The 25,334-nt window shown below is 40.4% G+C and overlaps 1 protein-coding gene across 3 annotated transcripts in view; it reads right to left on the bottom strand.

Annotated features, from left to right (window-relative positions):
* The window catches only part of akna (AT-hook transcription factor), a 28,100-nt gene that overhangs the window by 2,597 nt on the left and 169 nt on the right, over positions 1 to 25,334 (bottom strand). The window contains exons 2-23 of one of the 3 annotated variants that reach the window (XM_056404429.1): positions 24,945 to 25,068; positions 19,041 to 19,685; positions 16,173 to 16,950; positions 15,727 to 16,027; positions 14,068 to 14,142; positions 10,583 to 10,736; positions 10,236 to 10,300; positions 10,066 to 10,125; positions 9,858 to 9,976; positions 9,541 to 9,754; positions 8,152 to 8,339; positions 7,761 to 7,892; positions 7,243 to 7,492; positions 6,195 to 6,301; positions 5,676 to 5,932; positions 5,354 to 5,504; positions 4,498 to 4,647; positions 4,186 to 4,331; positions 3,753 to 3,881; positions 2,971 to 3,087; positions 2,664 to 2,753; positions 2,250 to 2,388 (exon numbers count right to left, since the gene is read on the bottom strand). In XM_056404429.1, coding sequence (XP_056260404.1) covers positions 2,250 to 2,388; positions 2,664 to 2,753; positions 2,971 to 3,087; positions 3,753 to 3,881; positions 4,186 to 4,331; positions 4,498 to 4,647; positions 5,354 to 5,504; positions 5,676 to 5,932; positions 6,195 to 6,301; positions 7,243 to 7,492; positions 7,761 to 7,892; positions 8,152 to 8,339; positions 9,541 to 9,754; positions 9,858 to 9,976; positions 10,066 to 10,125; positions 10,236 to 10,300; positions 10,583 to 10,736; positions 14,068 to 14,142; positions 15,727 to 16,027; positions 16,173 to 16,950; positions 19,041 to 19,431 — 4,013 coding nt within the window. In that variant the 5' untranslated portion in view covers positions 19,432 to 19,685; positions 24,945 to 25,068. Of the gene's footprint in view, positions 1 to 2,249; positions 2,389 to 2,663; positions 2,754 to 2,970; positions 3,088 to 3,752; positions 3,882 to 4,185; positions 4,332 to 4,497; positions 4,648 to 5,353; positions 5,505 to 5,675; positions 5,933 to 6,194; positions 6,302 to 7,242; positions 7,493 to 7,760; positions 7,893 to 8,151; positions 8,340 to 9,540; positions 9,755 to 9,857; positions 9,977 to 10,065; positions 10,126 to 10,235; positions 10,301 to 10,582; positions 10,737 to 14,067; positions 14,143 to 15,726; positions 16,028 to 16,172; positions 16,951 to 19,040; positions 19,686 to 23,029; positions 23,379 to 24,944; positions 25,069 to 25,334 lie in introns of those variants that run through there. The other 2 variants (XM_056404431.1, XM_056404430.1) reach the window with 2 other exon arrangements.

Below are 25,334 nucleotides of genomic sequence, written 5' to 3'. Positions count from 1 at the left end.
ACTCTGACACAGTTCATGTCTATTTTTGGTATCCCAAAAGTTGTCCAGTCTGACCAGGGATCATGGTATTAATCCCAATGACCTGGTTTTTGTTCACTCGAGGCCCCTTAGCAACCCTTCACAGTGACTGGCAAGCAAAGAAGGACCCAAAAAGTTTAATAGATTATGTAAATGGTTTCCGACAGAGGTTGTACCAGGCAAACAAAATGGTGCGATAAAACCTAGAGGCAGCCCAAAGTAAAATGAAAAGTCTCTATGATCAGCAGGCAGAATGACATGAATACAGTCCTGGTGATCAAGTTCTAGCACTTTTGCCTTTGGTTGGTTTCCCTTTCCAGGCCAAGTTCTCTTGTCCTTATACTGTGACCCGAAAAGTATCAGACCTAAACTATTTGATTTCGACCAGAAGAAGTCGGTGTAGTTGTGTCACATTAATCTGTTGAAAGCCTATTTTGCTCGCTCTTCGGTGACAGGTTCGGAGATGTCGACTTCCTCTGTTGCAGCCCCAGTGGTTCATTCACCCCCACCTTTTGATCAGGCGGCAGAAGTTGAGGGAGAGTTGTGTATGCCAGACAATGGGATGTTGAGAGGATGTCTCAAAAAAACTGAGTCTCTTGCCAATCTTGTTGTAATGTTGAAACATTTACCCGATCCAAATCGAACACAGTTGGTGAATTTGATTAAGAGTTACCCTTGCCTGTTCAGTGACATTCCATCTCGTACTCATCTTATTGAGCATGATACTGAGGTGGGAGAGGCCCAGCCAGTCAGACAACGTTTTTATTGCATGTCTCCAGACAAGCGTTAACAGTTGGAAGTGGAGGTCAGGTACATGTTAGAGAAGAACATTGCTGAGCCTTGTGCATCCAGTTGGACTTCCCCGTGCTTGCTAGTAAAAAAGGCAGATGGTATGTTTGGACCTTTTACTGATCTTAGGAAGGTGAACCAAGTAACCAAGCCTGACTCTTTTCCACTCCCACGTATGGAGGATTGCATGGACCAGGTAGGCTCGGTGAAGTTTGTCAGTAAGTTTGACTTACTTAAAGGTCACTGGCAGGTTCCTTTGATGCTTCGAGCTAGGGAGATTGCAGCATTTATTACACCCAGTGGTTTGTATTCCTACAGTTATGCCATTTAGTTTATGTAATGCCCCAGCTACCTTCCAGCACCTAATGAACAAGGTGGTGTCTGGATTGGTGGGCTGTGCTGTGTACTTGGATGATGTTGTGATTTATAGCCTATAGGGCCTTCAAACATTTTGAAGTTTATGTTGGGGGTGGAGTAAATCCGTTGGTGGTGTACACCGGTCATAACCCTCTAACTTTCCTCCACTCTCTCCAAAACCCAAATCAGCACCTAATGCGTTGGTGTCTGTTCCTCCAGCCTTTCCATTTAGACATCTTTCATGTCAAGGGAGCTGAGAACACAGTTACTGATGCCATGTCTCGAGCTATGCCTGTTTAAGTTGACTTGTGTGCTTCCTCCCTGCAGTGTCTCTTCCTGCCTGTTCTGGTTCACCTCCCTTAAACTGCTCCCTAGGTACCAGGGTTGCCAAAGGACATGGGCTTCACGGTCTTGGGAGACGATTATTTGCAGGTTGTATGGATATGAACAAGTTTATACGATATAGCTTATATGGATTTCCCCTCGTTAAGGCTAATATACCGGAGGATTTGGATTAAGGACCTTAAGCTGTTTAGCTTGGTTATTTATTTGAGACATTTAAGTTGTTTTGTTGCTGTAGTTGGTTTTTGGGGATCCTAGTTAGGACCCCCATTTTAAGGGAGGGAGTGTGATGACCCTTTTCCATTCTCCTGGCATGTTGCCTCACTCTTCTCCTGCAGTTATGGGAGTTGGCTGGAAGGTGGAGCTGGGAGGGTGGCTAGGGAATACCGGCCCATTTGGGTAGGGCCTCCCAAAAGGCATAAAGGTCCGTAGTATCTCTCACTCTCTCAGCTGGGCCTGCTGCAGCCACTACAGCCTGTCTCTCTTTGTTTGGTTTATTGCATCTTACAACATACACTACACCATATTTTCACCCATCCACACACTTCTGACATGACTGATGACTTTCTTACTTACACACACCATTTGGTTGGTTACTTTGTTTATTCATTTGAGTTAAATAAATTGTTTCTTGATCTTAGTGTCTGTGTGGCCTCCCTTTTTGTTGCTGGCATGGAGCCAGTCAGTAACAGCACTTAGAGAGAGAGAAAGTGTAAGTGTGTGTATGTGGGCAAGTTACTTACAGGAGTGGTGGTGGGCACACTGGCATGCACTGCAGCAGTGCAGGTGGAGCTGCAGCGTATCTGTTCCTCACCGCTCTGTCATGGGACTTGGCCGGTTGGCAGCTTGTGTGTGTGGGGGAGTCTGAGTCTCTGCGACAGTCTGTGAATCACAGCAGGTCAGGAGCTCCATTAACACTTAAGATAATTAAAAATTATTTTATTTACTGCAGACCAAAATAATTCATGCGCTGAGCTCAGTGACTGCACTGTTCCTGATACTGAACAACAAATTCAAATTTTGCCAAGTCATGGATTAATGACATCCTCAACCACACACAGAGCAGATGCCTGGGAGTATACAGAGCGACAGAAAATTGTACACACAAAACTCATTCTCTGTAACAATGTGTCTGGGCAGCATCACATTAGACAAACCTGGCTTAGTGCTTTTGTACGGTTCAGGGCGTCCACAGTGAGGACAGTGAGAGGAGGAGTGGGTCGGCTCTCTGTTGCCACCACCTGGTCCTGACAGCACAAGACAGACAGAAGGAGGATTTAAGAAGGCTGATCAACAACTAAAGCAGGACAGTTAATAAGCACAAAACAGCAGCTCTGGTTTCAAATGAATTAAAGACACACTTGGATTTTATCCTTTTTGCCTGAAGAAGAAAGTAAAGTTAGAAAAAACATAACAAAAGTCAAAACACAGATTTCCTGCTGAGGATGAAAGGAGCCTTCTTACGTTCAGATCGTCCTCTGTGACAAGACGAACACTCGAGACAAACAGGAGCTTGATGGTTTCTGCTGTCAGGTTCATGTGGTCTGTTAGGCACTTGTATAGACACGGCAGGATGCTGCCCTGCAAAACAAACACGTGCACACACACACACGAAGCTTAAGAAACGTACAAATACCCTCACTGGGGGTAAACAGAATCTGTGATGGCAAATTCTGTGCTGGTGACAGTAGTTCAACACTATGTTTTTAATTAGTTTTGCAGCAAGAGAATACACATTATTTCTGTGTGAATATCTATGGAAATATAAAAGTGTCTTACATTTTGGGATTGAGACTGAATCAAGCAATAAGTCTTGTATATGAGCAATGATGAAGCTACTGTATGATTAATATAGCAGTGTCTCTGCAATCAAGAACAAAAGAGAAAACACTGCATTGCAATTAACTAAATTAAATTCCACAGTGTTTTGTCAGATAACAGTTGCTTGCTATTACTGAGGTCTCAAACATTTAAGTGCTCAAGCACGTTTCCATTCTGAACTGCATGAAAAAGGGCACTGGTTTGTCCTGTTGATTAGAGCAATTGACTACAGCACAGCAGGTTATTCAGATCCTGTAACAACAAAACTGACACTAAACTCCAACCTGCTCAGTCACTGCAGGCCGATCTGAATTGAACTATCAGCTAAAACATAGGGAGTTGCCTAAAAAGTCAGCTGGATTTCTGTTGGGCGGGAGGAAGCTGATAAATCACAATGTCTGCAGTGGAGGGAGAGCTGCACTTACTGGGGCGTGTTCGCTTGCTGTGGGTAGTATTTGTGTGTGAACAGGAGCTGTCTGGTGCTGCAGTGGATGTTTGAGTACATCTGGACACCCGAGGCCGAGACTGGGTTGTGGGGGTCTCCGGCTCTGAACCTGTCACAGAAAACACGAACATTACATGCATTAAATGTAATGTGTCCATGTACAAATCAAAGTGGTAATGTTTTCTGTGCGTCTTCATCACTGTATGCACAACATTTTACTGGGTCCTTATGTGTTATTCCCTGTGTGTTAGACTCTTACGATAAAATGTGATGTGTTACCAGGTTAGGATAATAAAGTTATTGTTTACTCACCTTGACCTAGTTTACACATGCTAGTAGAAAGATTTGTATAATAAATGATCGTTCAACCATAGTTCTAAATTAAGGGTGAAATTTAATTCAGATCAACTTACAGATGTCACGTTGTGGTTTTTGTATGTCTACACAGGGTGATCTCTCTCTGGCTGTTCGTCTCATTCTAGACTCCTCTTCTACCTCATCAACCAATCGTCTTTCTCTTCTTCCCCTGCTGTCGTCACTCTGACATCTCTCCTCAGGCCTGAGCAAAGGGAGGGCATCATTTAAGTACAAGCCAACATGGAAACAACATGTAATTAGTAAAGGAAAAACGTTCTCACTGCAGGCTTCTTTGTTAGAGCAATAAGCTTTGTCCCATTGCTTCATTCTGCAGACGAACTGTTACTATGTGGAAGATAAAAACCAACCTGATGCGAGGTGTAGAGGTGAAGTGGTGAGTGTAGTTCACTTGAGCTGAAGGAGCAGCTCTCATGGGACTGAAAGGTTTATTGCTCAGACAGCTTTCTAGTCTGTCCTTCAGTGTGGTGACCTCAGCCTGCAGTGTCTGGATCGTATCACTAGAAACAAACACACAAAAACAAAAATGTTTAAAGTCAAATGAAACTAGTTGTTGGTAACTTCTGCATTTAGCACATAATACTTGGTTTTGCGAAAACACACACATATTCAAGGTCAAACACTTTAAAGTCCAGTAAGTGTGAGCGCTGAAGTGCTGCACCGTGAAAATATTCAAGTGAACAGCCAGGTGATTTAAGCTATCAATTCAGGTGTCAGTCCAAATGCATATACACACACTCTTTGAAAAGTCATGCAGCACCACACCATGTAGGATAAATACACAGTACCTCCTAATATGCAACCACATTCAATAGCAGCAGATTCTGTAATAAAATATAGATGAGAAATAAGAATATGATAAAAGCATGAAGGATTTTCAGCATTTCATGGGCTAGGAAGTTTGATATCACAAGGTGAACTTCAGGAGTTAAGTCAACTCAGTTTCAGGAATTATTGGCTGAAATTCATCCACAGAAATCATAATCCTAATTTGATCGACATGCTGAAACGAAGTTTTCTTTCTCCCTGACTCAACAGAGAGCAGGAAGTGGAAGTTACAGTAGCTCTTCGCTGCGATGGTGTATTTTCTGGAACATTCTGTTGTCATACTGTGTGGTAACACAGCATGTTCACGACCAACTCCCATCCAAGAGTCTCTGCAGGGAGACATAAACCATGGCAGCAGCTGCCACTACACACACTCACTTGCGATTCGCCAATTGTCTGAAGCCCATGGCTCTGAGAGAATCGCCATGGTAATACCATACAGTGGGTGAGGAGCTTGGGTGGGAGATGTGGAGGGAGGGAATGGATTCTGCGTATTGGTCACTCTGTCCATCATCAGACACAATGTGAGCTGCAGAGCCAAGAGGAGGACAGGAGGGTAGATACACAATGAAAAACACTCATGAAAAAGAGTATTTACATAGTAAGTGACTAACAGGCCTTAGTTTTGATTTCATACATTTAAAAGCAATTTATTTTTAGAAAACAACAGTTAGTTGAGAGACAGAACTTGGAGACTCACAACTGTCACTCTCCAGCCCAAACTCACTGGCTCCACTGTCGGCCCTGGTTTGCTCCATCTGACCGACCCAGCGCTGCGGGGCGCACGAGAAGGTGCGCCTACTCTGTCTGCGTCTGTTAGGCTGGTCGGGGCCGAGCTGGGAGGCCCCTCTTGACTCCGTAGCTGTGCGACTGTGTGACCGTGAGGAAGCAGGAGATGGTGCTGAGACTGGGCCTGTCTGATGTTTCCCTGTGTTCCCCTCCTGGTGGACTGAAGCACTGTTGCACCAAGGAAGAGTATTCAAGCATAAAACAAAAAAAATACAAAAGGCCTGATCAGAAATGGGCTGAAAGACAGACATTGTGTGCATTGATGAAGAGAATGGTAATAATAATAATGACAACCAAGCTTCAGAGTTGTAGGATCAGACATCAGTGTGCTTGGTATGTGTATGTTACAGGGGTAGGGTTTGGGACATTATGTAAAATTTATAGTAGGGTTCATGTGAGGATGTAGAGAGGCAGTGTTGGACCTCCTCACCTCTGTGAGGCCCTCTGGTGGAGAGGACTGGGAGCTGCTGCAGGAGTTAGATTGCTGCTCTCTGAACCAACAAACCCACTGTCTGTCTCTGGAGAGATGATCCCATCCTGGTCAACACAACACAACAAAGATTATGCAAGACTGATCTGCACAGGCTTTATATAGATTTGTTTCATACATTGTTTTCATTCTTACTACACAGGTTTATCAGTGGAATCAAAAGGTTTTATTAATCACCAATCACCAGGTCACAGCTGCAGTTTTATAAAAGCAATTCAAAGGGTGGCTGTTATACTGATTTCAAGAAGGAATTGCTGAGCATACAGAAGTGCTTTTTGGATAATCAAATCATGAGATTATGTAAGTGTACACAGAGTGCTGCTGTCAGCTGCTTGTCTAGTGGCTTTAAGGTACTTGGTAGCACAGTGTTTTGGTCTTTAAAACAACTCTTGCAGCCCCCATAAAACTAATGATGCCAAATTTTCCACCCTTATCTTAATTAAGGTGTATCCGATATGAGAACATATACCAAGTGTAACAGTGATATGTTGTTTTAATGAGGCTCTTTTGCACAAGTAAAGACAGGATCAACTATTGATTTCATTCTCCACACATACCAAGAGTTTCTTAGCTCAAAACATGTAAAAATAAAAAATAAAAATGTAAGGATGAATGAAAATGGCTTGAGTACTAAATCAGTTTAATTCTGTTTTATAAAGTTTTGAATATTGTTTTTAAGCTTTGATGAGATGATGTACCAATATTTCTACTACAGAAGAAAATGAAATAAAAATATTTCAATATTTCTGAAAGCTCAGAATCCTTTGATCAGTTACCGCAGAAAGAATTTTGAAATTTTAGAAATATATTAAGTTGTGAAGCCTTTGAGCCTTACAAACACCTCAAGTCAAACATTCTGAGGTCTAGACTGCGGACATATGCAAATGTTGAGGAACTGCCTCACCTATCCATGTAAAGTGCAACTGGGATAAGTGTAAAATCAGTAACAAATTTTGTTTTGCCCTGGCAATTTATAATATAAACTGACCTGAGAAAGCACTCTCCTGCTCCCAGTCTGGAGTTTGGAGTTTCTCCTCTCTGGTGCAGTGATCTCTCCCAGGCTGCTCAGGCTGCTACTGTGGGACTTTCCCATCCCTAACCTCCTGTGGCTACTGGGAGGATGAACAGAGAGCAAGGTGGACTGACTGGAGGCCCTGTGTGAAGGCTGACTGGACTTGCTGGTCCGCTGTTTGCTGATGCCAACAGCAGATTCCTGATGGTCTGATTCGGCTTTCACTCTGTCAACACACAAGTACAGTTAATTAAGTCCAATTACTGAAATGAGCTTCCCCCGAAAAATACTTTCATATGTATGTGTGTTTGTCTTTTGTATGTATTTATGTATGTTCAATTTCTTGTTTTATCAAAAAAGTGACGGATATATCAATATTCTTATACCATTAAAGATAACAGAAATTATATTTGAACAGGGAAGAGTTTTCCAGTTCAAGAACAAGCGTTTACTGTGCAGCTGATGAAACTGTCTCTGCTTTTTTGATGACTAACCTCTGTGGAAGGCTTTTCTGGACTTCCATGTGTCCAGTTCCTTGACCCCGTCCCTCTGTCTCATCATCCCCAGGCTGTATGTCGCTATGGATTTGGTCAAACATTTTGGGAAGGTCTTTGAAGTTTTGGTAGCTAAACAGGAGGAGGAAAAACATTAAGGATGAAATAATGAAAAGTCCAGGCTGCATTTTTCAGATCTACTTCTGACAGTGTGCAAAACAATCAAAAGCATTTTGGTTAGGGTAAGGCTATCTCCTGACATTAATCAAAATCCTTCCATATACAAACATATACTTCCACATACTGATGGTTACATGGTCACTCTTCACATGTTCAAGTGCCTTTTTTTCAAAATCAACATCTTAAAACCACAGACATCAACATCACTCACTGATCCATCAGCGCGTCAAAGTCTTGTTCAACATGTCTGTGTTTGCCTTTCACAGGTTTGAGATACAGAGAACTCAGACTGTCTTCATCATCCATCTCTGCCTCCTCTTCATCACTTTCTTCTCTGGCTGAGCTCACCTCCACCTCTGCTGCTCTTCCTGCATGTGCCAGCAAAGGCACAGGCGATCTCTGGAAGGAATTGCAGACAGTGAATTGAAGATGTCCTGTTGTTTCATAGCCGGAGTTTATTCTCCATGAACAAACAGCGGTCAAATGATGTGAAATGACCTGACAGATACACAGCTACTGTTTGTTGAGTTGTATTTGTCTTTTTAAAGTCTGGGAAAAAAATGTTGGAAACATTATGTAGAAGAAAGCATTTTACCATAAAGCTATTATCTTTCAGTGACATAAATTTTACCAATCAGGCAACATGTAAAACCAGATGATTAGTGACCTACACCTCCACATGAATACAGATTATATCATCATTGTAAGTGAAAGGTCCACAAGACTGGAGAAGAGCAAATCCTAAATACTAGGTCCACTGTATCTCACATGATTCCTATCAGGAAAACAAACACTACCTGGAGATGTTTTTTTCTACAGGCTTTTCTCTATGGGTGTATATAATAGTAGCAACTGTGGATGTTGTCTCATATTTCCGTTCAGAATTACCCTGGTGCCTGTGGGATGATATGTTTCACACATCTGTACATGCACAGGTACAAAAGTCAAATAGACTTTCTGGACAGTTCAGGGGCACAGCACAGAATAATGGTGGTGGTACCTGTGGCTAAGTCAGAGGCCCCATCCCAATGTCCCCCCTAAACCTTAAGGCCTGAACCCTCACAGAATTAATTGACATCACCTGGTGAGTGTTTGAGTGTGAAATGCTGCAAGGGCTCAAATAGCGTAAGGAAGAATGGGTAAGCACTTATATCATGTTACCTTGATGATGCCAAAACATTTGCATTCAAATTGTGGGTTTGGGACTTTTGATTGTACATAATAATATTTGGAATTCATCATCGTCAGTTCAGGCACTGAATCACCAGTGAGCTCTTTTTTCTTATAATTCTAACATTAGGGATTGTTCCTTTCATGCTTGTTTGTCAGCCGTTCTTTTATATAAATTTTTCTTGTGTTTTATGGCCATTTTTTTTCTTTTTTTTTTTTCACACTTCCGGGCGTCCCCTGATAACCATGGCAACCCCTTGTTTAATGTCACAACGCAATGAACTTTGGGTTATTCCCTCAGGCAAAGTCTGCAGAAATGCGGACCTGCGGAAAGTGTGCATAAAGGCCTCAGAATGTCTGCTGGAGGGCCCTCATGCCCTCGATGGTTTGACAGTTAGTCCCTGACAGCCCTAAGCCCTCACGAACTTACCGGGAACACGCCTCCAAGGCTGTGAGTCTGTGAAGGTGGACATTGGGATTGGACCAGAGTTTCTCCCCTCTCAGAGGTAACAGATAAAGGCATGGGTTGAGGAGGTGGAGAGGGAGGAGCCTCACAGGTGGGCTGCTCCTGTCGCATCTGTTCCACCTGCTCCCTCAGCTCATCCATATGCAGTCCACACTGGTAGATGAGCCCCTCCAGCTCCCTGATACATACCCATGGATGCACAAACACGCAGACAAATATAATGCAAACAATAAAATCAACTGATGAATATATGGCGTATTTATCTTTGACATAACTCTCACCGTTCAGGGTCAAAGTGACTGATTTCTGCCCCTCGCTGCTGCAGGAGTTTGAGCTCATCCCTCGCCAACAGGTAGCCCCTCTCTAAAGAGTTGAGCCCCTCAGCAAGCTGTGAGAGACCCTGAAGGACAGCATTAGTTTGGATATGAGGTGGCCATTAGAAGTAATTCTTCTAAAGGATTACAGACTTAAACTGTTTGTTGTTCTCACCTTCATCTGTTCAAAAGGTTTGAGTTTTCCTCTCTTTAGGAGATCCTCAAAAGTGTGCAGCTGAATGAAAAACAACAAAACCTTGATCTTTGTTTACTTTACTTAATCACATCATCCAACAAATCTGTAAAGATTTTCATCCCTGTTGATACTTTTAATATCTCAGTTACCTGCTGGAGGAACTTGTCAGCCTGATTGTAGAGAGTCTTCGCCAGCTGTTGTCCCACCTGGAGGACTGTTCATTTGACAGGCAGGTGCAGCAGAAAGAAGAGTTATATGATGCAAGTTGTACAGAATGATGCAATGTTAGCAGCAGCTGAATGATAGATGAAAGCTAGGTTTGCATATTGATGAAAATTTTCAGTGATAATATTTAATGGAAGAGAGAAGAGCAGTGTGACTCAGATGGCTGAGGAAAGCTAATTCATTGATTTACATAATATAAGATGTGACATGTAAAATGATAAATTTGACAGCAAAGATGCAGATGTTGAGATATTGAATAGGATGAACATACTCTGATGGGCACTGTGTCCGTTTGGAGAGGGAGAAGCTGAGTTGATCTCTGCTCTCTGAGCCTGAGCAAAGTCCAAGGTCATGACGTTTGAAACGTGGCTCAGTCCCGACTGTACCAAGTGGCCGGGCTTTGGTGCCTCAGAGTACAGGTTCACCTGGAGGAAATGTAAGAGAAGAAAGAACATGCCATAACATATCATCACCTATGTCATCTAGAATCACAAGTCCACCTGCTTATGGTTGAACTTCTAAATTTGGTGATACTTGGTGCAACTTTTTCCTTTCCACCAGAACAGTGACATCGGTGACCTTACCGTCTACTGTCACATTTCAAGACTTAATCATTTCTGGATCACCGATTAGACTCATTTCATATTCTAGAAATGAGTACAGCCTGCGCAAAAGCATATTTGACTAGAATACTTCATAACACGTTTATTATTATTTTGTGGAATAGCTGTTTGTCTAAATAAACGATTCATAAAAAGAGAAATCTATCAAATTCCCAAGACACTTGATTTACTGCACCAAACAGATTTAGCAGAGATGGATAACATCCCCACAGAGTGTCCTAAAGTCGTATGTTTTCACTTTGTCTTTCTTGGCTTTAATGTTAATGAAGCACCAAGTTGTGGAGCCACAACATCAAACAGCTGTTCAGTTCAACACAGGAGGCCACTGAGGTTATTTCAATGCAGAAAAGACAAACTGAGTTTGACCTGGACTGAATGATAAAGGGGTTAAGCACAGAGTGATCACCAGCCCCCCGCCCCCCTGATAACACACACAGAATTAATGAATACAAGACTGAATAGACGCCCTTCCCGATCAGCCTTTGAAACAGTAAATCATAATGGCCTTAAACTGACCTCAGTCCACTTAAACACATGCACACGCACAGACTCGCACACACAAAGGGCAGAACAGACATAAAAGCTTGAGCTGTATTTCACCCAGTGAGCCACTTAGGCAGCTTTTTTTTATTTTTTTCCTACTATTATTTTTAGGTTGTTTCCAATTTTCTACGTAGTAAAGAGGCAAGAACCTGAGAAAATGGGTCAGAAAGATGGAATGAACTAAATTAAGATCATAAATGAGACTAGTACCCATCACGTCTCTAATAAACTGCATGCACACTGAGCCACAAAAAGAATATGACAGACTGGAGATAAAACCTACAGCAATTTATTTCTCATTAGAGAGACTAAAATATTTTCTTGGGTCATTTTAGAAGATTTTAATCTAAAGCATCAAGAAAATGACTTGAGCTTTTATTAAAATTATGACATACCTTGATTCAAGCCTAAAAAGATAATGCACTGAATTTTAACCTATCTGAGACAGTGCGAGTAAATGATGTTGCTGCATTTCACGTTGTTTAAGATTATTCAGGGCCCACAACATTAAATAAAGGAAAACATTAACATTAAAAAAAGGAAAACCTCTTCTTTTGAAAATAGTCTGACAGTAGATTTCAGTGTAGGGCCACTCCCTCCTCCCTGTCTGTTTGAGGCTCGAGGTGGAGACAGATGGAAGTTCAGTGTTGTGAAGAGGTGGGGGAATCAGTAAGCTGAATTTAATTGGTGCTGATTGTGGAGCATTGCGGCTCAAACAGAAGCGGGCCAATAATTCTTTAAAGGAGCTACTTCATAACACTTCAACCTCTCCCTCTCTTCTTCCTTCATTTCTTTCCCAGAGACTTCTAATAATTTGTTCTGACATACTGTTCTGTCTGTGATGTGCTGATGCTGACTGGACCCAGGCTGTTGGTTCTCTATACATCTGTCCTGTAAAAATAAAGTTTAGGAATAAAAGCAATGGTATTTCCATATAAATAAATATTTAATTATAAATCTGAAATGATCTGTGAATATATTTTATAACCCTTCCCTTCTCAACAGCTTTTGATTTGATTCTTTTTTGCACTAATTTTTAACCATTTAATTATTTTAATTTGGCTCATTTTGTCTTATTACCTCTGCTACAGAGGTTATGTTTTCACCCATGTCTGTTGGTTTATTTGCTTGATTGTCAGCAGGATTCCACAAAAAGTACTAAACAGATTTACCCGAAACCAGTGACTGCCATTGGGTTAAACCCAATAAATTTTGGTGCGGTCTGGATCCATTAAATTCTGGGCCATATCCAGGAAATTTTTTAATCACTTTTTTTCCGTCAGTTTCTCAGGAACTAATGTATGGATCTTGATGTTAAAAAAAAAAAAATCTGACATATTAATAGTGTTGAGATCTATGACTTTGGTGCAGATCCAGATAATATTCTTGATCTCACAGACATGTGTAGGATTATTTGGCCTTGGCAGGGTGTGCACTCTACTGAGTGTCATTCTAGTTTAAGCTTCTGTTGCACAGCATGAATTACTTTATAGCACTCTATGAAGCAAAATACAAATTATTATTATTATTATTATTACTACTATTTATGTCTTGATGCTAGAATCCCTTTAGTAAGAAAATCATACCTGCCTTTTGTTCATTGAATCTTAACACTACACATAACAACACCACAACAATACAAACACAACAATGACAGGATCTATGCGCCATTTAAAGCCCCCAAAATGAAAGAAACTCAATAACAGTTTGTCTGTTCAATCTGTGAATAATGTTTGTGCTGCAGATAAATGACAAATCAATCTTAAATCTCCATTTATAATTGAACATTGAAATTCACAAAGCAGAGCTAAAATAGCACCGACCACAAGCAGAAACACACACAAAGGGGCGGCTGTCATTGGCTGAGTTAGGTCACAAGAGAATCTGTTTACAGATTGGTGTTTTTATTTTTGTTGTTTTTTTACTTTTTCATGTGAACTGTGGACTTGGTTACCTTTAGAGGAACCTTTCTGTTAGTTTCTCCAGTGTCCTGAACTGTCTGTACCCTCCTGGATCTTACTGTGTGTGCATGTGTGTGTGTACTACAGGGTGTGGTTTTTGACCTCAAATATGACTGTACAGACTATAGAAGAGACCACAGTCCTCCTCACAGAATCTTTTTGCTCTTGTTTTTTTGTGCAGCCAGTGTTTGCACATAAAACAATAGCTTCAGTATGTATGATACCCCATACCATAAAATGGACTGTTATATCTTATTATATATACAATTTAATCTTATATTATTATTCAAACTGGCATTTCTGGCATTAAAAATTGGTTTTCACTGTTGCTGTTCAGTGCTGTTCCTTAATTTAATCAAAGTGCCAATAACGATTGTAGTAGTGCTGTAATGAAGGCGAAGTCTCAGTTCCTAAAATTAAATAAATAATTGAACAAAATTCCACATATTTGAAGAAAATAACTGTCCATCATTTCAAGGCTTTCTCATAACTTGAAGGTGTTATAATGACTGAAAACTGAGACCAAAAATAAATCTGTTATGGTACTGGTATGTAGTTTTTTTTTTATAAATGCCGATCCACTGCACACCTCCAGTGATAAATCATTGCCTGATCTCAAAATCAACTACCTTAGCTTCTAGCCGCAGACGATCAATGGTGTTCTCTGCTTCAGCGTACTTAGTCAGCAGTCTGTTGTAGTCCTCCTGCAGCAAGAGGAGAGAAAGAGGAAATAGAAAGTAAGGGAAAGGGAGGAGAATGAAAAAGACAGTGAAAAAGAAGCATGTGAGGAAAAAAAAAACAAAAAATGAATGAAAAAGAAAGGGAAGAGACCAAGGTTGGGTAAAAAAGGGGGAGGCAAGGGCAATGACAGAGAGAATAGTACATGGTTTAGATACTGCTAGGTCTGATTCATACATCTGGAAAAGTAGAGTAATTCACAGGTATCTGGACACTTCTATGAACTTTAGGTGTGTAGTTTTTCATTTTTTTGGGCCCTTAGTTCCAGAAAAGTGAAATCTTAATTTTATACAACTTCGTTCTTCAATGTGAAGTACATTTACAAAGGTCACCTCCTGAAGTTGGGCATCCTGGATGGGTAATTTATACATTACTGCTATACTGCAGTACTGAGTGAGAAGAAAGTAATTTGTGTTTCAAGGTCAATGAGCTGCAGACCTGATTCTGCTTCCCACTTTCAATCAGGATCTCTGTTGTATAAACATTAGTCTGAAGTCCAAGCTTTGTAATTACCTCGATGCAGTACACAGATGAACAATAAACTGTAAGAACGGAATACTGAACATGGGCCAAACCTAGCTAAAAAAAACTATACATTATACAAGATTTCAACACGAAGGAAATTCAATCGAATCTTGTTACCATAGTTACTGCTTCTGGTTGATGACATTTCTATGAAAACAGGCACCAGAATGAAGAAGGTCTTATCTTCTTTTTGATACAACACAGAATCTCTTCAGTAGACAATACTAAACAAATTTCTGAAGTTTCATTTAACTTAACTGTGCCTTCCCCGTTTGGCACACACTGTATTGTCTAGTTGTTTGACTTCAGCATTGCTACAGAAACAGTGAGGATGTAAAGTGGGACAGCTGGTGTACTGCTGCCTCTGGGAACAACCGAGGATGGCAGTAAAGTGGCTGCAAGCTGCAAGCGCTACTTTGTTTTTGACATGAGGACTAAATTTGAAACTTCCAAAATGAAAAGAAAGATAAAATTTATTTCAGAAAATGTTCTTTGGGACATATTAGGAAATACCTTTCAGGTTTTTTGGGATCTTGTTTTATTCTGTATCATCAGTCTTTATGAAAACTTGACTCTTTTCTAAAAGGTGAGATTTGTCACTGTGTTGTCCTGGCTGCCATTTCACCTTGAGCTGGTCCCCAGACAATAAGTGGAAGGATAAACATTTAAGGTCAAATGTGTTTCTGCTCTATAAACAATCGAGCTAATATGTCTAATTAGTGGTTTATCAGAATTGTAGCTCTGAGCCTGTGCTATCATCATCAGAGGAAAGCCTGCACTAGGGCAAAGACATTGAAGCCTTCAAATGCCAACCCTGATAGCGTATCATTTCCTTGTTTGTAAATCCCATTATGGCTTATTCCAAGCCTGATAAACCAGTTCATTATTTTTAAGATTACTTCAACGCTAAGAAGGCTAATTTTGAAGACAGTGTTTTATGCACTGCAGGCTAGTATTTTTGGGTTATTTTTGTAAAAATCTCATCCACATTGAAACCCCTCCCACCTCTCAGTCTCTAGCAGTACCTGTAGCTGTTCAAGCAGTGTGGTGGCTTGATGCCGGCATCTGAACTCCTGAGGCACAGTGGAGTTGGGGGCACTGACTGGTGGTCTGTTAGAGTCTGATGGAGGACATCCATCAGTGGTGTTCAGCAGTACTTCTTTCACAATGTCAGCAGGAGACTTGAACACTATAGGGGGCTCAGGGGACAGGGATTCCCTCTTGGGAGAGCGTCTGCTCTTGGGAGGCTTGTAACCACCTTTGGGGAAATGGACCCTGGGCTCCACCTGAGAGAAGTCTGGTGTGCGGTAACTCAGAGGCCCGTTTCTGGAAATACAACAAAATTCATGGGGAAAGCTTTTTATGAAATGACTACAATCATGATGTATGAAAACTGAAAAAAGCAAGGATAGATGAGAAAGCCACAACATGAGCAGAGGTCAAAACAAGTGGCTAAGGGAATGATCCTCACCTGGATTCATTCACTTCAGCAGCTTTAGTCCTGGCACTGGGTATCATCAGCTCTCTGTCTGGATGCTGTCTGGATTTTATGGAGTCTGCCCTGACGGTGCTGAGGGAACGATTCCTTGAATGTGAAGCTTTAGAAGAGGGCTGACTCATTTTCCTCTTGTGATTGGACTGCTTATCTGACTTTACTGATCCCTTTAAAGGCCCTTTACAGACTCCACTATAACAATTTGCCATCACTTGTTCAGGAAAGACAGCTGCTGTCTGAAGTCCCTTCAGCTCCTGCTTTTCAGATTTTCGAGGACGAGGACTGGGCGTGAGGCTCATGTGGCTGCTGTGTGACTCTGGATAACTTTCTATGAAGCCCATCTCTGGAAACGTTTCAGCTTCAATCCCTGGAGCAGCCGCTATTTCTTCAGCAGTGAAGTGGAGAAGATGAGGGAAAGTTGTGGCTGTGACAACTGAGGCAGGCTGGGATACTGGGCAGTGATGGTTGGAGACTTCAGCAAGTTTTACCGCTGACATCTGAGCGACACAGGACTGTGCTCTGATCTTCTCAACCTCGTCTTTGTTAATAGAGCTCCCAGCCAAGCCTTTTGTAGCTCCAAGCTCTCCTAATGTGCTACTTTGTTCACATTTCTTTCTCTTGCTGTCACTCCTCTTCATCACTTTCTCCTCCTCTGTCATGTCCAGGTATGTGTCCCTGTTAGATAGGTGCTCTTCCTTTCTCTGCCTCACCTCCTCACCCTCTGTCTGTGCTTTTAAGCTACTCATGCCATCACCTGCCAAAGACAAAACAAGACAAAAACGTATGAAGAAATGGGAAGAAAACTTAGAATGATACAACATACAGCCATGAGTTGTCTCACACAACCATACCAGTTTGCATTTTTATGAAACATTTTCCAAATCATCCTGTATAATTGGGGATTTTGTGAGTCATATTTCATGCTGCTCCAGCCAGGAATAAGATTTCCACTCAGTTCCATAGAGCATGAAAATCAATTCCCAAATTTCTTGACACTATATCAGTGTTTCCTCTACATTCATTTAGCAGTGGCGGCCCGCCACTGCTAAATCATAGCCGCCACGCCTTCAAATTTCTTATATTTTTTTAAATTTTTTTTTTATTGTCGCAAATGCACCACCGCCACATCTCTCCACCTTCACAGCACAGCCTGTGTGATGATGAGCGCAACAGCGGGTGGAGGGGAGGGAGGGAGTGGGGTGGTTGGGGGATCCTATTGGAGTTAATTACTCGCGAGAGCGCGGTCTTGAAAGTGACATCACGTCAGGCACCAGGTGAGAGTCAGAGAAGTGTAGTCGTGAGGAATAAGGCAGCGAATTACCGGAGAAAAGGTAGACTTATTAGCCAACTCAGTGACGCTAACTTGGGTAAACTAATTGATAGCATTAAGCTAATATCTACACGTCATTATGTATTAACTGCTGACTGCATTTTCAGATGAGCTCGTTCAGATACTTCTCTAAGAAGAGAAAGACAACAGATGAAGAAGACGCTAGTCAGGTAGCATCATAAGCCTTTTACTGACTTGTAAATGATGATGGTTAGGTAAAAAATAGTATTTTAATGTTCACACTTGTAATCAGATGTGATGTGAGTGTAAACTATATAACGCTGTTAGTGTTACGTTACTCACACTTTTAATGTAACTTATTAGACAAGTAACATTAGACAGGGAGGAGTTGTTAAACAAAGTGGAGGAGAGCAGAGCACAGCAGCGGAGAGATGAGCCTGGGTGCAGACTTTGCCACTGACTCTACCCCCCCCCCCCCCCCCCATAGCATGCCCCCACTGCTGAAAAAAATCCTAGAGGAAACACTGTATATATTAGTTTCATAATGCATTACAGTGATATTATCATTGTATCGTAGTGCAGGTTCATTTGTAAATTAGGCAAAAAAAGTGAGAGTCCTTTTTTGTTTTTTGTCTTTATACCCATTATCCAAGAAATCTGAGAAATGTTATTTCTGTTTACCAAGTATCTTTCTTTTTTAGATGTGCTGTATGTGAATATTTATATTGCAATGATGCATTGATGCTTTCTTCTGCCTCTGCTCTGTCAAACTGTAACTGCAAACAGAAACACAATGAAAATACAATACAACACTGAAATAACAAAAACTGCACTGCATTATCTCTTAATCTACACAAAAAAGTGGACTTGTTGGTCACTGTGATCCATTACAGTTGATACTATTAATTGGTTGAATGATTTGTCAATTGACAGAAAAAGCACAGAGAAAATAACTTAATATAAATATAAATAAAGTATTTTGCTAATCAATTATTAATTTAAGAAATCTTTCACAAAACTGACAAATACTCTCTACTAACTTCTCAGTTGTCAGGATTTTTTGTTTTTCTCTGTCTTTAGGTTTTAGAGCAGTAAGTAGTTGACCAAAAGCAGTAAATTGTGATGATCATTTTTCACTGTTTTCAGATGTTTCAGATTTTCTCAAACAATTAATTGAAAAGATATTGGGCTTATTAGTTGATAATGAAAGTAACTGTTAGTTGCAGCCTTTGATTGTAAAACCCAAGTAGGTTTCAAGAATATGCCAGTAGTCGATAAGATTCTCACATTGTACAAATATGAATGGAAACCAATAGCTGCCTGGTTCAGTGGAGAAAAATATATTCAAATTGCTGAGACACAACGTCCTAGTTTTCAAAATGGTCAGCTGTGGTGTAAAGTATAAGAAAATAGACTAAAAGACATAAAACTGGTGGTATGGTTCTCCAAGTGCAGTAGTACAGGAACTATAAAATTAAAAGTTGCAACAAAAAAAAACAAAAAAAAAACAAGCAAGGTTAAAGAAAAGATAGAAAAGATAATCAAAGACTCACAGGGTGACAGTATTTGTACATCCTCTCCTGCTGCTTCAGTCAAGGACAGATGTTCACTCAGGGTGTAATTCCACTCCCCAGGTGGTGTGTCCCCCTCATGCCCACTAGCGTCAGCCTCCTCTGGGGTGAGAGGTCTAGAATAACAGGTTGGATTATATTCTGCATCTGCATCACCACAGGTTTTCCCCAACTCCACATTGTCCATTGCCTCCGACAGTCCAATGATGCCATTGTCATCCATCTGGCTGCCAAAGTCATCCTCTTTCCCTGCCTGTTCTTCATCCTCATCCTCCCACTCGTCCTCAGATATTACAGAGCTGGTGGATGAAGTGTGGGCAGGGGCAGGAGTCCAGAACAGAATGCCTGCTTTGGTGTTTTTTTTAATCTCCATTCACCTTTGAACCAACTGTTACCTCTCTCTGACCTCAGTTACTGTCTCAGCCAGGCACAGGAACCGTCTGCCTCTTTTTTTGTTGATCTGGGTCTTGAGTGAGGTCCACTCTCAAAGCCATGGCTACAGAGGTTTACAAATTGCAGGGCATGTCAGTAAGCTGGTGACACTGGAAAGGTACAGCTAAGGAAGACTCATCTGTCCGTCTTCAGTCTTGAGGAAGAAGAGATCTCTGATTTTCTTTGATGCAGTTCCTGAAACAAAAAATGATGCCAGTTATTTAGTATCAATAAACATTTAAAGAATCAAAATGTCAGACAGAGGTCGAGACAGGAAATCGGACAAATGAAAGACAAACAAATGCACAAGGACTAGTTAATAAAAAGAAAATACCTATAATTTATAATGAAATATAACATATTCCTACAGATAATCACAATATTGTTTTTAATTGTAACTCTCGTAGGTGATAAAGTCAATCTTATTTACATGTTTTTCTTGTATTTTTTATTGATACATCTGTGCAGTGCTGTGATACTACACACTAAATACTGAAATGATTAGTCAGTTCATCAGTCAACTAATCAAGAACCCAACATGTTTGGGTGTTTCCACAATTAGTCAGACAAAGCAAGAAATCTGAAGCCATTACCTTGGACTCAACACATTTCATCTGCCTTTTTTTTTTTTTTTTTAAGATCAAATGACTTATCAATTAATCAGGTAAATAATCACCACATTAACTGATAATGAAAATTATCATCGGTTGCAGGCCTACAACAGAGAGTAGAACATTTATTGCATTCCTGCGAACCAAATCTCAATCTTCGACACAGCTTCTTTTTAAAAGTCAAAGATAACAGCAGCCTTGTGGTTAAGACTGTGTTCTCATACCAAAAAAGAACCAAACTTTAATGAAATGATTTAAGAGCAGGGGAATTCATCAGTCTGTCCTCATACAGCTGCTCTCCTCTGTAAACAAACATCTACACTCCATATATCAGTTTTTAACTGTGTCCCACTGCACACTCTGCATCACTCATAAATACTGTGAGTATTATTCTCTAACGGGAGGAAGTGTTGCCGTGTGAAGCAGGCAATAAATACGATTAGATGCTATAATATGAAAAAGCAATCATTTCAAAAACTAAATGCCATGCATAGCAATAAAACTACAAAAATAACTTTGTCATCTTGTAGTTATAAAAATCCAAAATAATTCACACAATATCACTTTAGTGCTTTAAATTTTCAAGACAGATTGAAGTCTAGGCTTCTACAAGGATTTAGGTCAGCTGTGCTCTTTAAGCATTAATTTGGCTTCCATCACATTTACAGACAAGTATTCACTGATGTTATTGGCTGATGAAGTCCAATAGCAGATAATGTTTTTGACAGATACTACTGTCAGTGCATTTCATCTGTCCGTCAAAGGTGTCATTGAAAATCCATAAGCATTTGTAATTTTCACAAACAAATATGACAGGTGTCAACACAGAGCTGAAGAAGTGCATCAGGTGGACTGAGCAGCAGCTGCTGTATACTGATACAAAACACTTTCACAATTGTTTAACTTGTGCTGACAGACAAAAGCACAAACCAGCTAACATCTACAGGTTTTTGTTATAAAAAAAAAAAAAAAAAAAAGAAAGAAAGAAAACTGGGCCACATTTTATAGACTAACAATTGATCAAATAAATAAATAATGATGAACCACAGATAAATTGATCATGGTAGATCTGTGGATGGGATGCTTTACATTTACTTTACACTTAAAGACTTGTTTCTAAGGTGACATGAACTATGTGTTAGTCTGCACCACATTCAGCATTCACTAACACAAATTTACTAACATCATGTAATTCACCTTTTAACTTTTTTACTTTTACTTATAACTTTTAACTCACATATCTTGACCATAGGTCTTTACTATAGACAAGCATATCATACATGTAACAGAGCTTAGATTAGACTACTAGTTTACAATGTCACATCAAGTTCCCTAAGAGTTCCCTGGAGCTGCGACACTCACTATGGCAACTCCACAACATGAACTCTGGCTGAGCTTTCAGTGTCTGCGATAAAACATTTCTAACAAGTCTTCACATACTGTGGTACTGCTGTACTGTGCTATAAAGAGGAGCAGAATTTATGCACACTACCATCTGAAAATTTCCAAATATCATAAAAAGACATCAAGTCCATCTGTAGTTAAACTTAGGGAATTTTAAAACCATTTAGCACCAATGTCACAGTCTCCCTTTACAGTTTTAATCTCAGTATATTTCCCTGATAATTTAAAATATGTACACTTTTCTGCACCATTACTTTGACAGTGGTTGACAAACCAGTTGTTGCGGGGATCACGCATATATGCATTAAAGTTATTTAACGAGGGATGCATTTAAATTCTGCATTATAATTGCGTTGCCTTTTTTTAAGCAGCATTGGCAACCAAGAGGTAAAAGAACCACATCACCAAATTATGTCAATGACCTAAACAAGCATCATCAGAGAGACATGCTGTCAACTTAATGCAAGGTATTTAGTATTAAAAATAACATAAAGTAAGGTAGAAGACATATTGTACAGTACTGTTGCTCTCAGATTCTCATTATGAAAAGTAGTTACCATGTGTCTTGGCTTCTTTCATTAATATCCCAGATTACCACAAGCAGATTATTAGCCTGCTGCTTCTTACAGTGTCTCTTATCCAACACACAAACCTCACACACACGTAAGGGGAGAGTATGTTTTTTGCTCAGAAATCTAGACACACTCATTTGCATCCCCAGACACACTTGTCTTGATTGTGTTGAAAACAAATACAAGGCTCAGTGTGTACGACTAACAGATTCACATCGTGCTCCCTCTACAAGCTTTCCATAAACAAATCCACACCGAGTCTCCCTGCCGGCCAACATGGCGAACTAACCATGCATTTAAAGTAGACCACAAGGATTGAGAGTGCACAGCACCATGGATAAATAACTGGAGAGGTCGGTTTAGAAAAACAATAACTTTAGAATAGAGAGAGTGAAACATTACATTATACATTATATCTGTAATTTCTCTTTTCCTTCTCTATCAGACAAGGGACTCCAGAGTGAACCTTTGCCAGGAGACAAGCATATGAGCTGCTGTTCAATTACAATATGTAACCGGTGGTGAAAAGCAACTTGATATATTTCCTCAAATACTTCAGTACAAGGCTGACATTCTTAAAGGGGGCGTTTTGCAAACATTTCACTGAGAATACTGGTACCACTTTACTTTTAGTTCAGTAAAAGTTTAAACACAGGACTTTTATTTGAATATTTCTGCATTGTGGTATTTCTACTTGTACTAAAGGTTGTAAATACTTCCAGTAACCAGCAGTACCAGCCCTGCCACCTTTTATAATTTTAGTTTTGGGTGGTACTGTGTTTCTGTCTCACACGGCATTTACAGGACATGTTGCCAACAGTAACTAGATTTAGAATAAATACAGAAGTGCAGCAGACAGCAACAAACTTACAGTGAAATCAAAACCCAAATTCAAAAGATTTTGCATAATTGTTGAAATTCAGAGCTTCTTCGGTAAGAATAAACAACTCACCTGTTGCTCTGCTCGTGCTCCCTGTTCATTCCCAACAGAACTAAGGGTTTATTTCAGCTGCCAGATGGGGGGAATTAAGCTGCTCTAAAGCCCTCAGAGGGGGCTTCACAGATTGTAAACAGACGATGATCATCAATATACACTCAGGACATGAAGCGAGTCCAGCTCCTCACAGACAGACAGCAGGGCTGTAATCACCTGACTGTCAGGCGAGCTAAGGCTGCCTCCAGGTCACACAGGTGGAGGAGAGAGAAAGCAGGAAAGGAGAGGAATAACAGAACGAGAGAGAGAAAGAAAAGTGCAGGAGAGGCAAGAGAGAGGGGAAGAATTTCTGACAGGCTCTACTGTCATTCTCAGGCTTACCAAAGCTGTCACAGAAACAGTCAGCCTGGCCAACAGGGACACTACATGAATTTTTACAGGGTGACACCAGCTGAATTTTGAGCACAGTGAAGAGAAGTGTAGCTGGAGCTGCCCCAGAGGCTGGCAGAGCTACTGCAACCTGTTTAGAATGGCCTAGTGACTAAGATATGACACCTAATCTCTTTATCAGGCACTCAGTGAGCTGAGGACACAGACACTATGCAGAGGCAACTGCAGAAGGATTTGAATTTGAGTCAGGGAAATTGTGATGGGAATTTTTCACCTTACCATTTTATAGACTAAACAATTAACCTAATCAAAAAAAAAAAAATCAACTTGTTAGTCCATAGTGAGAAAGGGTTAGTAGCAGCCCTGATTTACAAAAAGAAATTCAAATTAAAATATTACAGCACTAATGCCTCAATGGTCTGCTCTTTCGTTTGTTTGTTTGTTTTGTTATGTTCTTCAAGCTGCATTTTGTGCACAAAAAGTGCTTCATAAATAATGTTTATTAATAAAAATGAAGTACAATATGCCTTATTTCGTCATGAATTCGCAACAACTCATTTCCTAAAATGTTGCAAATAACAATTTCTAATCTTCAATCACACTGATGTTACAACGTTGTTTTCTGTCAGTGTCTTTCATTTTGTGAAGTGCCACTCAACAAGTTATGAAGCCTTTGATGCTAAATAATATATATAAACAATTGCTATAATTGGCTTATTCTATTGCATGGAAACAAACTGTTTTGAAGAAACTATCCTGTGTGAGGAATTGAAAAAGGTTTTGGTATCAGTACCAAAACTCATCATATCGGCAGCAGTACTGTAAAACGGAAATGGATAACAAGCTGTGCTGATGCATAAACACAAAATAAAATAGGCAAAATATCACTAAATTAACCATGTTAGTGGAGGACCTGGATCACCCTACTATGAGCGAAATTCAGCCCTGCTCGCTCACAGAGTTCTCTAAGATTTTGGCTGCAGACAACAAGTTTTCTCCAATTACTTTTGCTGGTAACTGCATATTCAACAGAGCTCAATGTATTCTAAAAGACTGTCCAGCCAGTTGGAGTGGATTTTTTAAGCTGCTCTGTCTAGTTTAGAAAAAATCTGTTTCCTGCACAGACCATGTGAAAACATGTCCTCTTGCCTTGAGAGCCATGTGAGGAGCCATGTGAGTGTGTTACAGTAAAGTCTATTTCTGATCTCTCTTCCCACAGGCACAGTCAGGCAAGAGAAGAAGCTACAGCCACAATACTCTTCTTTATTAATTATTGTATCCAAGTAGGCTGTATTCAAACACATGTCCCATGCTTTGAAACATTAAGATAGCTCCGGTGTTTTTAACAGCAGGGAAAAAGAAAGACTTGCTAAACAACATCCAAGTATCAACTGTTAACCAAGTCCAACCAGTCAGGCTGGTGGGCTGAGGATCACAGAGCTAGCTTTTCTGAGAATAGTATACAAAACACACTGAAATCCATATAACACAGTTGTTGAGAAAAGGAAACCATTGGATCAGCAGCGTTGCACTGCAAACTTACCTTATGTTATAGATAGATACATTTACTTCGTCGACACAGCAGGCAGGTTTTTTTCCGAAGGCTGCAGAGATTTCACTGGCAGACCTCACAGCAACAGGGGTCGGTTGCCTTGAAAACCACAAAACTAAAGAGAGAGAAGACCCACCCCTGTGTCACCATGGCACACACACCACAACAAACCACCACCACCGACACTTAACAGGTTAATGAGGTTTCCTAAAACACGTTCAAGCATACACATTCGTTAAACAACTGCATTTAGCAACTTCATTCCATTTAGGCGAGTAACGTTAGTGAAGACAGTTGGTAACTGAAAGCTAGCTACCCTTAACGCAGCCTGTGCCACTTTCAAAAGTTCGTTACCGTCTCCACCAATTATACCTAACTCAA

Source organism: Seriola aureovittata, chromosome 18 (assembly GCF_021018895.1).
Source record: "Seriola aureovittata isolate HTS-2021-v1 ecotype China chromosome 18, ASM2101889v1, whole genome shotgun sequence".
Lineage (NCBI taxonomy): Eukaryota > Metazoa > Chordata > Actinopteri > Carangiformes > Carangidae > Seriola > Seriola aureovittata.
Note: the sequence above shows the minus strand (reverse complement) of the source record. Positions and strands in the feature narration are given on the sequence as shown.